Here is a 15,847-nt window from a genome sequence, read left to right as displayed (position 1 = left end):
GTACACAATCAATGTAGAATGTTGCTTGGAGTCAGTGATCCAGAGTCAGCTTTTCTCATCCCATTCTCCCAGTTACAGGGAGCTGTAACACAGAGCAGTTCGGCTGCGTAAGTCAGTGCAATTTCACCCTGTGTATCATGTCGTGGCCAGAGGAAGACTAGTCTTATAATCCCTCTGCCTAAACACGTTTACTGATTTTTTTTAATGCAATGTGTATTAACACATGAATCAATCGTCTTTCACTCAACCAAATGTTGACTCTAAAACATGAAAGCGAGATGATTGACAGGCGATGTCTATATCTAAAAGGTGATTGGCTCTTTTACCTGCAAGACGGGACTTCCTTTCTACATCCATTGACTGTTGGGTGCTAGAGCTTCTTGGTTGGGCATTCCAATTTCTCCCATTCATTTAAATAGAAGTGACTCATCTCTGCTAAATAGTCTCTGGCCTCACACTGTATATAACTACAATGCCAATCATGCAATACATCTCCTCCCCGAAGTTTGCACACTTTTACTCCTGATTTCTCGCAATACAGGGACAGTAGAGGAGTACAAAAGCAACGCGTTACTTTATTTAAAAAGCAACTCAGATATTATGGTCTAAAATAAAAAATATTGTGTTACTTTACTCGTTACTCAAAAAAGTAATCTGATTACGTAACGTGCATTACTATCACGTTACCCCCAACGCTGGTCATTAGTATGCTTGGTGGAGTAGCTAGTACACACATACATGAAGACAAATACTGTGGCCAACGGGAAATGAACACCAGCATCCTCATAATGCATCAACTGCATCTGGCTTACCAAAATGCAGGAGCAAAGGGGGCTTAATGGACGAGGGGGAAACATGACTTGCTTATTTTGGGGGTCTTTTTGAAATTACAGTCCTTTAGATGTAATTGCCAGATGCTGTTGTTCACCTGCTTTAGGAGGGAAATGCTAAACAGCTGTCATACATTAGCTCAAAAACTATGTGGTATTAGAAAGCACTTAGACTGCCGGGATATGCTGTCAGCACTCAGATCTTTCTGTCAAAGCTTTCTGTGCACATGCGCACACACACACACGCACACACACGCGCACACACACACACACACACACACACACACACACACAAACTTGTTTTATATCATTGTGGGGACTCTACATAGACTTCCATACATTTTATGGATTTTATACAGATCTAATTTCTATCCCCTAACCCTACCCCTAAACCTAACCCCCACAGAAACCTTTTTGCATTTTTACATTTTCAAAAAAACATCATTTAGTATGTTTAATAAGCCATTTCCCTCATGGGGACCACTGGCTGGGCCCCACAAGGTAGGTGATCTCAGGTTTTACTATCCTTGTGGGGACATTTGGTCCCCACAGTGTAGTATAAACATAGTACACACACACACACACACACACAGAGAGAGAGAGAGAGAAGGTATGACTAAAAACTAGCAGCAGTGAGTATGCTGTTAAACACTTTTACTACCCAAAATAAAGTTGTTCACACTGTACAATAAGGCGATATTTGTTAAGGTATCATGAACTAACAATAAACAGTATTTTATTACAGTGTTAATTAATGAAAATACAACAAAACCCTGTTATTCTTTTCACAAAATGACTTACACAAATAAGGTTAGTAAGCTATTTTATCACACAAAGTTCATGTTAACTTTTGAAACAATGTATATTAACATTTATTGACTGACCGCATTCACTTCTAGTGTAAGTACCTCACTGTAACCATGTTTTTAATAAACGAGGGGCAAGTCGAAATAATATTTCGAGGTTATCAACATTATGCTTCTCATGCAGTTGATTGAACTCGTATTGAACCTGGAATATTCCTTTAAGTGTCTTTGGGGATATTTACACTTGGTCATTTCATGTAGTTTTGCAGATTGTAAAGCCAATGGACAGGGGGAGTGTTCAGAAAACCTTTTTTTTTCCCCGTAATGTTATGTAAAATTGGATCAAAAATGCAATGTTTCCATTTTTACTTAATAATGGAAATGTACTGTATATTGTTGAAAAAATTTGTACTGTTTCACCTACTGTAAATAAAGTATACAATGTACAATATTCTACACAGTGTGCAGTAAGCTAGTATTTAATTCCAAACATAACCTATTTTTTGCATGTGTGTCCTTAGAGCTTTTTTGACAGCTGGGACATAAATGAAAAGAAGGACAAGACCAAGGGCAGACACGACACACTCCTGGGTCGTAAGTATTACCTACAGTCACGACACAATCTGAACACATTAAGGATGTGATATTTTATAATTTCCCTCATGTAAGATACAGTATTTGTACCCTTATAAAATTGAAGACAGCTCTTTGGATTCCCAGGTTGTATTGTAATAAAACAACACATTTATTAGTAAAGATTTGAACTGTCGGTCTATAGCTTTGCTCCAAAATCTAGTGAGCTGCTTTGTTTTCTACTCTCTACATAGGCAGCTACCTAATGAAGCCTCAAAAATAGCTGACTTGAAGCTCTTAATAGGCAGCAACTCTACGGCTACACATCTAGTGTTAAGCATTGACAGAAATGCTGTTAGCACACTTATGCACATCAATAAACAACACCCCTCATGTGAATCACATCAGACTAACACCTTTTAACACTTACAATTGCTTCCAATAGAGTTTGATGTTGGCATGTTGCTAAGCTAACAACACATTACTTAAATAAGCAAGCACAAACAATACATATCACACAAAAATTTCAATTTTAAATCGAATGAAACAAAATGCAACTATCCACATAATAATGTTAAATTGCTAAATAAATACACTTTACTTTCAAATTCAATAGTTTGATGTTAACATGTTGCTAAGCTAAAGACACAATACTTAACAAAAGAGTAAAAACAATACATAGCACACAAAATATTGTGTGTAGCACTGCATTTAAAATTTGATTAAACTATTTTAGCAATACTTTTCAGTATTGAATGAAATTAAAGTATGTTCTCTTAAGTTGTCCACCATCTTGGATTAATTTTCTACTTAGCTTGTCAAAATGAGTGTCAGGAAGGCTGTCATTGGAAGGCAACTCACTTTTGTAAAGGAGATTTTGTGTTTTTCTCACTTATGGCATTGTTCTTAACCTCTACCCACAAACAGAGGACCGCCACCGTGTGAAAATGCATTCCCTCCTGGCTGATCCAAACTCAGACTATGTCAACGCCAACTACATTGATGTAAGCATTTTTTCTCTTTTCCCTGTCATTCACTCTCTCATTACACTCCTTTTTGTTCACACCTTCAGTCTCTTCCATGCGTGTCATTTCAAATTGTGTCCGATCAAGTGTTTTTCTAACTTTTGTTGTTTGTGATTGAAGGTGTACACGTTAGCACAGGTTTGTGTGGTAATTCCTTTGGGGATTTTGTTGTCTATTTATGGTGTTTCCATCATGAGCTTTTTTATTCCAGTATTTCAGCAGCTCGATAGGATCCCATAAGACTGGACATTGTTGAACCTCTCCGACACTCAGTCAAAGACCTGAATTAGGCGTGTCCAAAATCATATCTTTTTTCCAGAAAGATTTCTTGGCACTGAGCCTTAACAAGCGTTTAAAGCTCTTTTATCATAGCATTATCTGTTAGCTTAATGTCTGGCATTATGAAACATTTTGCCCATAATCCTAGTCTTTTGATAATTAAAGGCTTTTAGAAATGTTTCTTGAACACATAAGGAGGCTCAGTTTATATCTTCATCAGTCTTCAGCAAATTCGTTAGTCATTTGTTTCAAGTTAACCAAATTAGGCAGCTGTTGCATGACAATGTAAGATATGGTGCCTTGATCCTGCCACTTTTGAAAAAATATTCTTCTGACGTTATACCTCACAACTGTTACTTTATTTCACAATTGCTAGATAGAAACCCATAATTGTGAGGTATGAACTGTATACTCTATAGTCTGTAGAAACTATTTCTATCTCGCAATTTATATCTCGGAATTGTGACTTCATGTACTGGAATTGTGACTTTATTTCTTGCAATCACAACTTTATTTCTCGCAGTTGTGGCATATCACAGATTCTTTCTTGTAATTGCGACTTTATATGCAAGAATTGCAACTTTTTATGTTGGAATTGTGACTTTATATCTGAATCGGGACTTTATTTCTCGAAATTGCATCTTTAAATCTTGTCATTTCAAATGTATTTCTCAGAATTGCGACTTTCAAAAATAAAAACAAGCAAGCACCCCCCCCCCACACACACACAATATTTATACCACGATCAATGGAAACATGGGAAATGCTTTACGCTGCAACCCTCCTAATGTTCAAGCCAAATCTACACCCTTGACAACATGGATAAACATGGTTTGTGTCGTCCACAATGTGTTTTGTGAGGTAAATATTGGCTCAGCACTCAGCCTAGAATGTAAATTAGTCTAAAATACTTTAAATCACACTTCTTCTGTTGCATTTACAATCAATCGATTGTAAGCTGTTGAGCAAAATTGTTCCTGTTAAGCCCTTGTCATGTTAATAATTTTGCAAATTGTTGGACCTATGGAGTTTATGATGATATTAATCAATTTCAGTGCTTGATTTTAAGGACATTTTTGTTAATTTTGTATGCTAAACAAGTTTGGTACTGTGTTGGGCTGATATTTGATGTCCAATATAATATCTGAAGTAAAACCAGTTGAGAATCACTGGACCAGTGGATTTAAGCAATCAAAATCTCTGCCATTTAGCTTTCTCAAAACCAACAATTTGGTGTTTTTTCAAAGCATAAGACTCTAAGGGGTCTATTGTGATTTTGAGAGGCTTTCATTTCTAATCAAGAGTGTGGCTGTAGCCACTCAAAGGCCGTTGTTGTGATCAGTGCTTGTGAAAAGAGCAGTTTTGCTGTATTTGTTGCAGTTATACTTGAATTACTTCACTAGATGGGTTGTACTTGAGTCTCAGGTTTTAGATAATAAGAAACATTTTGATTATAGGGGTGCTTATACTAGAATACAAGTCCTTGGCAGTCTGCCTATCTAAGAACACACTGGTTTTCTATACTTTAATTTGTAAAGTTTTTCATTAAATATCAAATGGAAGATGTGAAGTAATGTAGTAACCCAACACTTAAAATGCCTTAAAGCTGAAGTATGTATCTGTGTTAAAATATTTTCTTCTATCCCAGCTTAAAGGTGCTGAAAGCGATTTTTTTCATGGAAAAGTATCCCTTAAAGATATGAATGAAATAAGTGTCCTGAGATCTCTCACCGGTCTCTGTGACAGCTGTAGACTTTGTAAACAGCAAACAAAAAAGTGTCCGCGGACATTGACGCTTTTCACCGGTCAATCATTTTGCTCATTCTCATAGCGCTGTATTTGAAGCAGATCATTGAGGATATGATTCATAATGTTTGTCTGTTGAGGGTGCTATTGTGCCACTGTTGAATTTGACAGCCACAGGAACAAACAATGCTGCTCTTTTGCTAGGTTTTGGTCTCAAAATTATCTTTGGAGGGTGGGGATTTGGAGTGAGGGGGCATGGCTAATTCAACGGCTCAGTCACATGAAAGATTCAGAATGCTAATATCACTTAATATGCAGAGACAACAATTCATATGTTAATTGTCTCGAAAACTGTAAACATTGTTTCTTTTGCACTATGAAAATTGCTCAGTTTGTTTTGAGTGACCCACTTAGACCTGGGTATTTTTGCAATTCTATTTGGTGGCGCTAGTGGCACAGAAATGACATACTTCAGCTTTAACTTTGTTTCAGTGAAGGTAAAATTGAGATCTACATTAAATATAAATGTACTGAAGCGCTAAATTATTTTCATAACTGGAGGTTTAATGCTAAACAGACTCAATATACTTTAAATCAAAGGCTCTGTCCAAAATCTTGTAAGCTGCCCAACATGAAGGCTGTATCAAAAAGTTGATAGCAACATTATGCTGCCTTCTATGCATCCTTTACAGAGAAGACAATTCTAGATTGCTAGCCCAGTGAAAAACTTAATAGGCCTACATAATGAAGCAAAAGAAAAGTTGATTAGGAATATTTTATTCAATAACAAAAAGTATTATTAAATTATCTTAATCTAATTAAAATCTTTCTGTTATGTTATGTTTATTAGAGTAATATATTGTTAGGTTAGCAAAATGTTAACGCCAAATTCAATAAAGAGTCAGGTCTCCTGTGCACTTCAAGTGAGAAGCACTGTTTGTATGTTGCATAGAGTTGCTACCTATGTAGAGCGTTCCAAAGCAGTGACTTTCATAAGCTGCAATGCCTATATACATATAGGTTAATTTTCTCTATAAACCATTCTCTATAGTTTTCACAGTTGCCTTTGGCTTGCTTAAAGCATGATTTTGAATCACGTTTTTTCATTTTCACTGTTCAATGAGGACCTTAAGACATTACAGTCTGTCTAGTCTTGTCTCTTACCCCATCATTTTCTGAAAAGCTACTTTGAAGCAATGTGTTGTGAAAAGCACTGTACAAATAAAAATGACTCGATTTGACTGATGAGGCTCCATTTCTGTTGGGATATCTATGTAGGCAGTAGACAGCTAGGCAGCTCACTAGAGTTTGGGCAGAGCCAAAGAATATTTCAGGACTTTTGTAGGTCAATGGATGAGAACTCATGTGAACTGCAGTTAATTTGAAGCTCAGTGTGCATTCTCTCCTTCAGGTGCTCTGTTAAGCCTTAATTTCCTTCCTCTTTTCTCTAATCATCTTAATTAGTTTCTCGTTTATATGTCTCTCTCTTCTTTCACCCATTTCTCCCCCCAGATTCGGATAAACAGGGAAGTAAGTATTCTTTTCTTCTCTTCCTTTTATCTGTCCATTACTCATTTCTCCACACTTGTTATGGCTCTTTGCTCACACCTTTTCTTTCTTAAACCCTTTTCTGTATCTGTTCCTTGAGTTTATTTTAGCTTAGCTTGCTGTCATTGCATCACTTCCTGTAAGCCACAGCCTTGTAAGAATAAAGCTTTAAAGATCCCATGAAATAGTTTGGTTTGACTAATGCAATTGTCTTTCCTATGTTTGAATAGTAAAAGTTGGGTTGGGATTGTCCCTTTTTGAGTATATATGCTTAAGACAATAGAAAAAATCCTGCACACTACCATAGCTTGCAAAACATGATAAGGAATGTATTTGTTACATTTTGGTCACATGACGGTCATGTAATAATATATTTCATCTTATGCAACTACCTATAACTTTTTCTAAATTTTGATTTCATGGGGTCTTTAAAATCATTCTCATGGCTTCTGGAATCCAAATTACACTTTGGATTTTAGTCATGGACTAAAATGCATTTTCAGTGGAAAGTCTCTGTTCAGACTTTTTTATAAGTGGTGTTAGGTGTAATCTGATTTTAAGTAAATGAGTTACTGTAATCTAGTTACTTAAGTCAAAAATGAATGTAATACATTACAATTTAAATTCTTGTAATCAGAATACAGTTACTGACTTTCATAACCTGGTCTCGTAGAATGAACGTTACTCTATATACATTTTTGCAAACTGACTTACGTGCTGCTTTTTACATTTCGCTGCAGTTTTTCTTTTGAAAAGAACATGAGTCACTACAACAACTGTGCATTTTATTCATTGTCACACAAATCACGAGTACAATTGCTAATTATGACTTTATAAATATTATTTTTCACTCTATTACTCACCCTCCACTATGTTATGATATCAAAATACTTTTTTCTTTAAAGCATGATTTTAAAAATGATAATTTTAAGGCTTGTATTGCAGACCCACCTATATTTACACACTTATTCAAATATATAGCTTGCTTGATTTCTCACCTGATACAGTGTTTGACTTTGGACTCATTGACCACGGTTCAAAAAAGTGAAAAAGTGAAAGTGCCATAGAAGCGACACGAAATGACGTGGTTGCTTCACAAAGTGCATTTAATTTCATACTGGCATTTTAAAACACTACTGGTTAGGGTTAGGGTAAAGTTTTAGGTTAGGGAGGTATGTTTTACTCATGAAAACCTTCATCTAAAATTCACCTTAAAGCCCTTGTCTGATTACAATCTCATTTCACTCAGTTTTGGCGCCTCCCACTGGACATTTCACTGGGAAATTGCAGCTAAACGTGTAATGAAGCACATCCGTTTTGCAAAAACGTTGCAATGCTCATGTAAATTTTATGAGATCAGGCTTTCAGTTAAGGTAATTACCTTAAAGGATATTACTTGGGTTACACATAGTTTTAAAATAATGTTATTTATGTAAGACATTTAAAAGATGAGTTAATATATTCATATGTACATCCTTTTTAATTTGTGTGACAGCTGAAGGGTGTGCGACAATGGACAAGGAGGAATTGCAAACATTATTTTCAGTTTGTTGATCGGAAAAAAGTGTGAAAAGGTGATTTAGAAAGTTACTTAAAAGTGAAGTACTTAGTAACGAGATTACTTTAGGATGAACTATCCAGTGAAGTAATATGATAACAATTTTAGAAAAGTAATTAATAATTTTTACAGTATCACTCTGGCAAAGATTAAACACCATTGGTACTACAACATTTATGTAGTTTGGAGGACATCCTCACAAATCTTTTGTAGCTAAAAGCTATTAACTGTTAGAAATATACATACCTTCACTTTTAATTAAGCAATATGGTCCGAAAGACTGTTTTAGTGTTTATATAGTAATGGTTAAACCGTGTTATTAGTGCCTTATTGCTTTGAATGCCTAATTTAATTTAAAAAATCCTAATTCATAAAAAAGGACCACAACTATCAGTTTAATTATATGGCTTACTGTTTGTCATAAGGCTACATGTTACACACGTTTATTATTAAGCTTCATAAAGGAATGAAGGGCTTTATCATCTGAGAATAGCTTCATCTGACACTTAAATTAACCAATTTGATCAGAATAATAAAAAAACAAAACAAACAAAAAAAACAGCACAAAACTCTATTAGGAGTATGGATTTTTATTTATTTATTTATTTTTTTTGTGGCTTTGTTGGTCTGACAAAAACTCAAATAAGGTTTGGTTTTACCTTCAGAAACACACCTTCATCAGACTCATTGTTTTGTTTTTTTTGTGGCTTCATTTCCTTGCAAATAAAAGGAAAGTAAGAAATCTTAATGAATAAACGTGTTGAAGTATTCAGCATTGCAGCTACTGTACATCTACCCAAAGATATAGTTGAACAGCTGGGAGGTCTAATATTTCTCTACATCTTTCCTTCTTCTGAAAGAGTTTTGTCTTCTCTCTGTTTCTGTGGGTTTGTCCTCATCATGTCCACTGTGTTTTGTTACCTGTCATTTCTGTTGAACAAATGAATCGTTGTAACAATCTGCCTGCAGTGATCCAGATTGTCGTTTTAAATCTGGCCAAGGCTCTCAAATTGATCTGGAAACTATTTCTAATGTACAGATTTATTTGTCTCTATCAGGCACAGTGCTTGTAGAAGTATTAAGACCCCTTAGTCATATTTTATTGATATAGAATGGAGCCATGATGTATTTAACTGAGATTATTTGACCCTCATCAACACTAAAGTCAAAGGTCACATAAATAAATAAATCCAGTAATTTACATTAATAGTGTATTAAGTATAAATGTATAAACAATTTTAAGTGTAAACAATTTAATGCTTTTACTCCATTTGTTCACCCCTTATGAACATTAAAGGAATATTTCAGGTTCAATACAACTTAAGCTCAATCGACAGCATTTGTGGCAAAATGTTGATCATTTAAAAAAAAAAAAAACGTTTAAAAGTGGAATTCCTGGTGAAGAAGTACACTACCAATGACCCTGAAGAGAAACATGCACCAATCAGAGAATCTCGGCAAACAAAGTGCGCCAAAAGATCTCTGCAGCAACTGCCTACTCCAGTAAAACACTTTGAATGACGCAATTGAGTCGCTTTCCAACACTCTCAAACTACTTATATAATTGTATATGTCTGAATATTTTGAAATAAACTTGAAATGATGAATGGTTTTTAGCTGAAATGTGGTGGCCAACAACATATTTTCAAGATGTTCTCAGCCCAATTGAATAAAGGCTTTTTTTATATATATTTGAAATGTGAATGGATTTTTCTCTTTTTCAAGACTTAAAATATATTGATTCTATACTTATTGTCAAGTACTTTAAATGAAGAGTTTTAAAATTTTCCATCGTTTTTCATTCGATTATGTCACATGCAATCCTTCATGGCATTGTAGTTCATTACCTCACGAAAGCCTTCAAATAAACAGTCTTTTACCTTTGTCTTTTTGTCCGATTCAAATACTGTTTTGCTGCAAATCAAAGTTTGAAATGGTGCAGTTTACATCAGAGCTGCTTGGTTTTGTTCATGGCTGTTGCGCTCTATTCTAATATGCATAAAAATGCAGTGCATGTCTCCATGCCACCATCTTAGGAGCACGGCAATGATGTTCCACAAGTAGGCAGGCTCATTAGCTTTTTGAACACTGCCATGTTCTGCTCATTAGTATATGCCCTGGTGTGGCATCTGGTCTGAGTCAGGCCTAGGGTTTTCAGTATTACATCATAGCGGATCTGTCTAAGAGCAGTTTCGTGTGATGTCCCATGCTGTCTTACTTGACATTTCATGCTTTGCATGTTGTGTTTGGCATTTTAAATGTAGATGTGTTTGAACAGAGAGGGAAAAAAAAAAAACATTTCTAAGATTACTTATGAGCACATTCAAATCTTAATGTTAAAAAGAAAACTCAATTTCAGATGGTACACATGGTACTTCAAACAGTATGAATGTGTGCTGAGTACAGAAAGTGCATTTGTGAAAAAGTTTATTCTTGATTCTTCAGATTGCTTTTGATGGTATTGATAGTATTGATATGTTCATTTTATATTCATTTCATGCAATTAACATAGCATAACACTGAGTGATTACATTGCATGTTGTATGTTAGCAAAATGCAAACAGTTTAGTAAAAGTAATCTCTCTCTCTGATTCTCTCTCTGTCTCAGGGGTACCAGCGCTCCAACCATTTCATCGCCACACAAGGTGAGTCTATATGCTATATGTGACACATTACAATGATTTATGTGATAAAATCATTGTAATGCACATGGCTTATGCCTCGCATTGCTTATTGCTTTTTTCATGTGGTGCTGGATGGTTTTACGTTACAGAGGAAGAGGTTTGTCTTGGGTATAAGCGTTTTTTTGAGCATGGTTTGGCATTTGGAATGCAAATGTTTCAGGATTTGAGTCAGAATGTATACCGTTTGAATGAGCTGTATGTTGCTTTGAGAGATTAGGGTGATCCATGAAGAATAGCTTTTCAAGAAAGTCACAACCAGCTTTTACCAGTTTTATTAGTAATGTTACGTTATACAACATCTTGGGTTACTTGACTGTAACCCTTGTTCCCTGAAAAAGCGGAACGAGATGCTGCGCTTGATTCAGCACTTATGGGAACGTCTTTAGGAGTGACCAGCTGTGAATATGTGCGCAACACGTCAATGAAATTGACTAGAACCTTTATAGCCTCTGTTGGTGGCATCACCAGAATGCGCCAGTACCAGGGCTATAAATAGATGTGCCACAGGTGCATCGTCAGGTATATTTGTCTGAAGAGCAGTCCTGGGACATCCTCAGTGTGGCAATGAAGCGCAGCATCTCGTTCTGCTTTTTCAGGGAACAGGGGTTACAGTCAAGTAACCCGAGACGTTCCCTGTCAAAAGCTATACTTAATGCTGCACTTGATTCAGCGATTATGGGAATGAGAATACCCACGCCGCCACACTGTGGGTGTCTGGACCCCTTACGGTTGTGTAATGTGTGCTTCACAAGAACGCAAAAGGTCTCAGACATGAGCTTGTGATGTTGACTCAAGGACGTGAGAGCCCAGAGTGGCATGAACATCCAAACTATAAAATCTTATGAATGTGTGCGGAGAGGACCAGCCTGCCGCATTACAAACATGCTGCAGAGGGGCACCCCCTGCCAAAGCTTTAGAAGAAGCGACCCCCCTGGTAGAATGAGCCCTGATGCCTATTGGCGAAGCTTGACCGCGCGCCTCTTAGGCAAGGGCAATAGCATCCCTCACCCAATGTGACATTGTCTGTTTTGTGGTGGCCGCCCCCCTGTTACGGCCCCCATGACAAATGAATAGTTGAACTGACTTACGCCACCAGCTAGTACAGTGGACATAGGCCTGAAGAGCACGGACTGGACACAGTCTGTGAAGTTTCTCCTGATCCGGCGTTGTGAACGATGGAGGACAGAAGGCCTCAAGAGTGACCAGATGTACGGTCGAGAAAGGAACCTTAGGCAGGTAGTCAGGATGAGGATGAAATATCGCTTTCGCCTTTCCTGGGGCAAAGTCTAAGCAGGATGGCAAGACAGACAGAGCCTGCAAATCCAATTATTTTTAAAGAAGTGATAGCCTTAAAGAAAAACCATCTTTAGAGTCAGGAGCTTGTCAGACACCGACTCTAGAGGTTCAAAGGGTATCTCAACCAGACCCTCAAGGACTAGAGCTAAGTCCCATGAAGGGATCCTGGTTCTAACGGGAGGCCTCATTCGCATGGCCCCACGAACGAAGCGAGCGAGCAAAGGATGTTTCCCCAGTGGCACGCCGTCAATCAAGGCGTGGCAAGCCGACAGAGTGGCCACATAAACCCTGAATGGTCTATGACCGCTTTTCTTGTCGTTGAGTCTCAACCCCAGAGAAACTAGATAAGCTAAGACGACATTTCTGTGCTGTAATGCCAGTTCTTGCGATTGTGCTAGTATCAGCCAGTCGTCTATGTAATTCAAAATACGGATGTTGTTGTTTTTGAGCCTCCCTTCTAGAAGGACCGGGGAGAGGCTGGGTGGCCGGCAGCCCCTCCCCCTGAGTGCGGCGAGGAAGGAACTGCACAAAGGCTTCCTTGTGTTTTTTCACCTCCCGAAACCTGGTGATGACTGTATTCACTGAATCGCCAAACAGGCTGGAAGGTGAGACCGGGGCATCAAGTAGGAATAATTTGTCCTTATCCTTGATGCCCGTGAGGTTTAGCCACAGATGCCTCTCCGTGCTGACCAAAGCAGGAGAGATAAATCTGTGGCTCGACGAAGCTCTGAGAATGCTTCCTCGTCAAATGTACTACCCGCACTCAGGTCCTTCAACAGATCAGCCTGGTATGCCTGTAAAACCGGCATGGTGTGTAGCACAGCACCAGCCTGACCTGCTGCTTGATAAGCTTTCTCCACAAGCGTTTAGGTGGTTCTACATGGCTTTGTGGGGAGAGTTTGTCTTTTTAATGATGATGTCGAACCAGGCGAGAGATAGCCCGTGAGCGTCTCTTCTACCTGTGGCATCATTGTATACCCCCGTGCCTTAGCACCCACGATAGTCGAATATGTCGACGTTGAAGGCACAAAGATACGGGAAGTATAAGGTTTCCCCCATGAACGAGTCAACTCGTCATGGAGGTCTCCAAAGAAGGGGAGAGACTGATTTTGTGTTCCCTTCCCCAGACAGAAATCTGTCTTCTAGTTTCGATCGTTTGGGGGTCTCTTGTTCGCGTGGCCAGTCTAGCTGTAATCCGGCCACCGCACGAGTAACCACCTCGAGTAATTCCTCAACCGCTTTGTTATCACATGAGGAACGTTCAGAGGTAGGCAACTCAAAGTCCGCAGACCCAAGAGATTCTTCGTCCCCCTCATGAACCGAAGAGGCGCCGGGGCGCGCTTCGAGATCACGTGAGGGACAAACTGGATCTGGAGAGAGAGAGCGAGCAATAGGGACGGACCCGTCTCTCGCTCCTCAACCAGATTCATACGCGAGCCCAACGATGGAATGGTGGGTGCTGGCTCTTGGAAGTATGCGAGACGAGCGCGCAGCGTCTTCAATTTGAACAGCTCACAATGCTCACACTCGCCTCGCTCCAATGCAAGAGCAGCGTGCTCTTCCCCCAAACAAACAAAACAAAACTGGTGTGTGTCCGATTCAGCCATAGGATGTAAGCATGGAAACACACACCGTTTGCTTTGTTGATCGCTCATTTTTTCTTTCTTTTGTCTTTTCCACACTTGAATGAAAGAGAAAGTTTTCTGCACACTGCCTGACAAATCTAACTCCTATCAGAAGAAAAATAGAGAGCTTGAGAAGCACAAACACGTTACAGAGTGGTCTGAAGACAAAAGACCTGATGATGCACCTGTGGCACATCTATTTATAGTGCTGTTACTGGCGCATTCTGATGATGTTACCAACAGAGGCTATAAAGGTTCTAGTCAATTTCATTGACGTGTTGCACACATATTCACAGCTGGTCACTCCTAAAGACGTTCCCATAAGCGCTGATTCAAGCGCAGCATTAATTATAGCTTTTGACATGGAACAGTTAGTTCTTGTCCTCTAATCTGATTTAACAAGTGGTGTTCCAAGAGTGCTGATATTTAGTATAACAGCTCTGGGACACTTCATTTGCATTCCGCATCTCATTTCATCTGCTGTCTCTCATGTCAGTCACAAACACACTAATGAATACAAACTGCCTCCACACACAAACACACCCCCTGCACTGCTGTGCTCTGTTTGAGCAGGTGTGTGGGCTTTTTGCTGGGCTTATACTGCAGCTAGGGTGTTTAAACTGGGTTACTGTCTCTGTACACCCACATCATAACAGCCCTGCATACGCATGTGCTCATAAGTCAGTGAGCTTGTTTCCAAATGTACTGTCTCAATCCTGAAGCACCAATCACACCCCAAACCTCTCAAACTTTCATAATGATAACTAGACATTTACATATTCTGAAGAAAATGTGAGCACATATTCTGAAGAAGATTTCTATGTGGTTGCTGAGGTGTTCTGAGTGTTTTTAGCACATTGCTATGCTGTTGCTAGGGTGTCGCCAGGGTGTACTTAGTGGTTGTCATGGCATTGCTATGCATTTGGTTATGTGTTCTGAGTGTTTTTAGCACATTGCTATGCTGTTGCTAGGGTATTCTTGATGGTTGCCAAGCAGTTGGCTGCCTATGCAGTTTGTAAGATGTTCTGAGTGTTTAAGCACATTGCCTTGCTGTTGCTAGGCTGTTTTGGTGGTTTGATGGGTGTTACTATGCAGTTGGTAAGGTGTTCTGAATGTTTTTTAGCATGTTGCTATGCTGTTGCATGGGCATTCTTGGTGGTTGCATGGCATTGCTATGCAGTTGCTAATGTGTCCTGAGTGTTTTTATCATGTTGCTACAGTGCATTCAGAAAGTATTCAGACCCCTTCATTTTTTTCACATTTTGTTATGTTGCAGCCTTATGCTAAAATGCTTTAAATTATTTATTTTTTTCACGTCAATCTACACTCCATATCCTGTAATGACAAAACAAAAAACAAAAATTTACTTTGCAAAAAAATTTAAAAAAAGAAAAAAACTTAAATATCACATTGACATAAGTATTCAGACACTGAATACAATCACACTTAAAATTTAGCTCAGGTGCATCCCATTTCTCTGGATCATCTTTGAGATGTTTCTATACTTTGATTGGAGTCCACCTGTGGCAAATTCAATTGACTGGACATGATTTGGAAAGGCACACACCTGTCTATATAAGGTCTCACATCTGAAAATGCATATCAGAGCAAAAACCAAGCCACGAGGTCAAAGGAACAGCCTGCAGAGCTCAGAGACAGAATTTTGTCAAGGCACAGATCTGGTGAAGGCTACAAATTTTTTTCGGCTGCATTGAAGGTTCCTAAGAGCACAGTGGCCTCCATAATTCTTAAATGGAAGAAGTCTGGAACAACCAAGGCTCTTCCTAGAGCTGGCCGCCCGGCCAAACTGAGCAACCGGGAGAGATGGGCCTTGGTAAGATAGGTAACCAAGAACCCGATGGTCACTCTGGTTGCAC

General features: G+C 38.5%; 1 protein-coding gene across 4 annotated transcripts in view; it reads left to right on the top strand.

Annotated features, from left to right (window-relative positions):
* Window positions 1-15,847, top strand: part of LOC127420681 (receptor-type tyrosine-protein phosphatase U-like) — a 426,908-nt gene that overhangs the window by 365,114 nt on the left and 45,947 nt on the right. For 2 of the 4 annotated variants that reach the window (XM_051663145.1, XM_051663143.1), the window contains exons 18-21: window positions 2,158-2,230; window positions 3,137-3,213; window positions 6,772-6,789; window positions 10,974-11,010. In XM_051663145.1, coding sequence (XP_051519105.1) covers window positions 2,158-2,230; window positions 3,137-3,213; window positions 6,772-6,789; window positions 10,974-11,010 — 205 coding nt within the window. The remainder of the gene's footprint in view (window positions 1-2,157; window positions 2,231-3,136; window positions 3,214-6,771; window positions 6,790-10,973; window positions 11,011-15,847) is intronic. The other 2 variants (XM_051663146.1, XM_051663144.1) reach the window with 1 other exon arrangement.

This window comes from Myxocyprinus asiaticus, chromosome 30, assembly GCF_019703515.2.
Source record: "Myxocyprinus asiaticus isolate MX2 ecotype Aquarium Trade chromosome 30, UBuf_Myxa_2, whole genome shotgun sequence".
In the NCBI taxonomy this organism is placed as follows: Eukaryota; Metazoa; Chordata; class Actinopteri; order Cypriniformes; family Catostomidae; genus Myxocyprinus; species Myxocyprinus asiaticus.
Note: the sequence above shows the minus strand (reverse complement) of the source record. Positions and strands in the feature narration are given on the sequence as shown.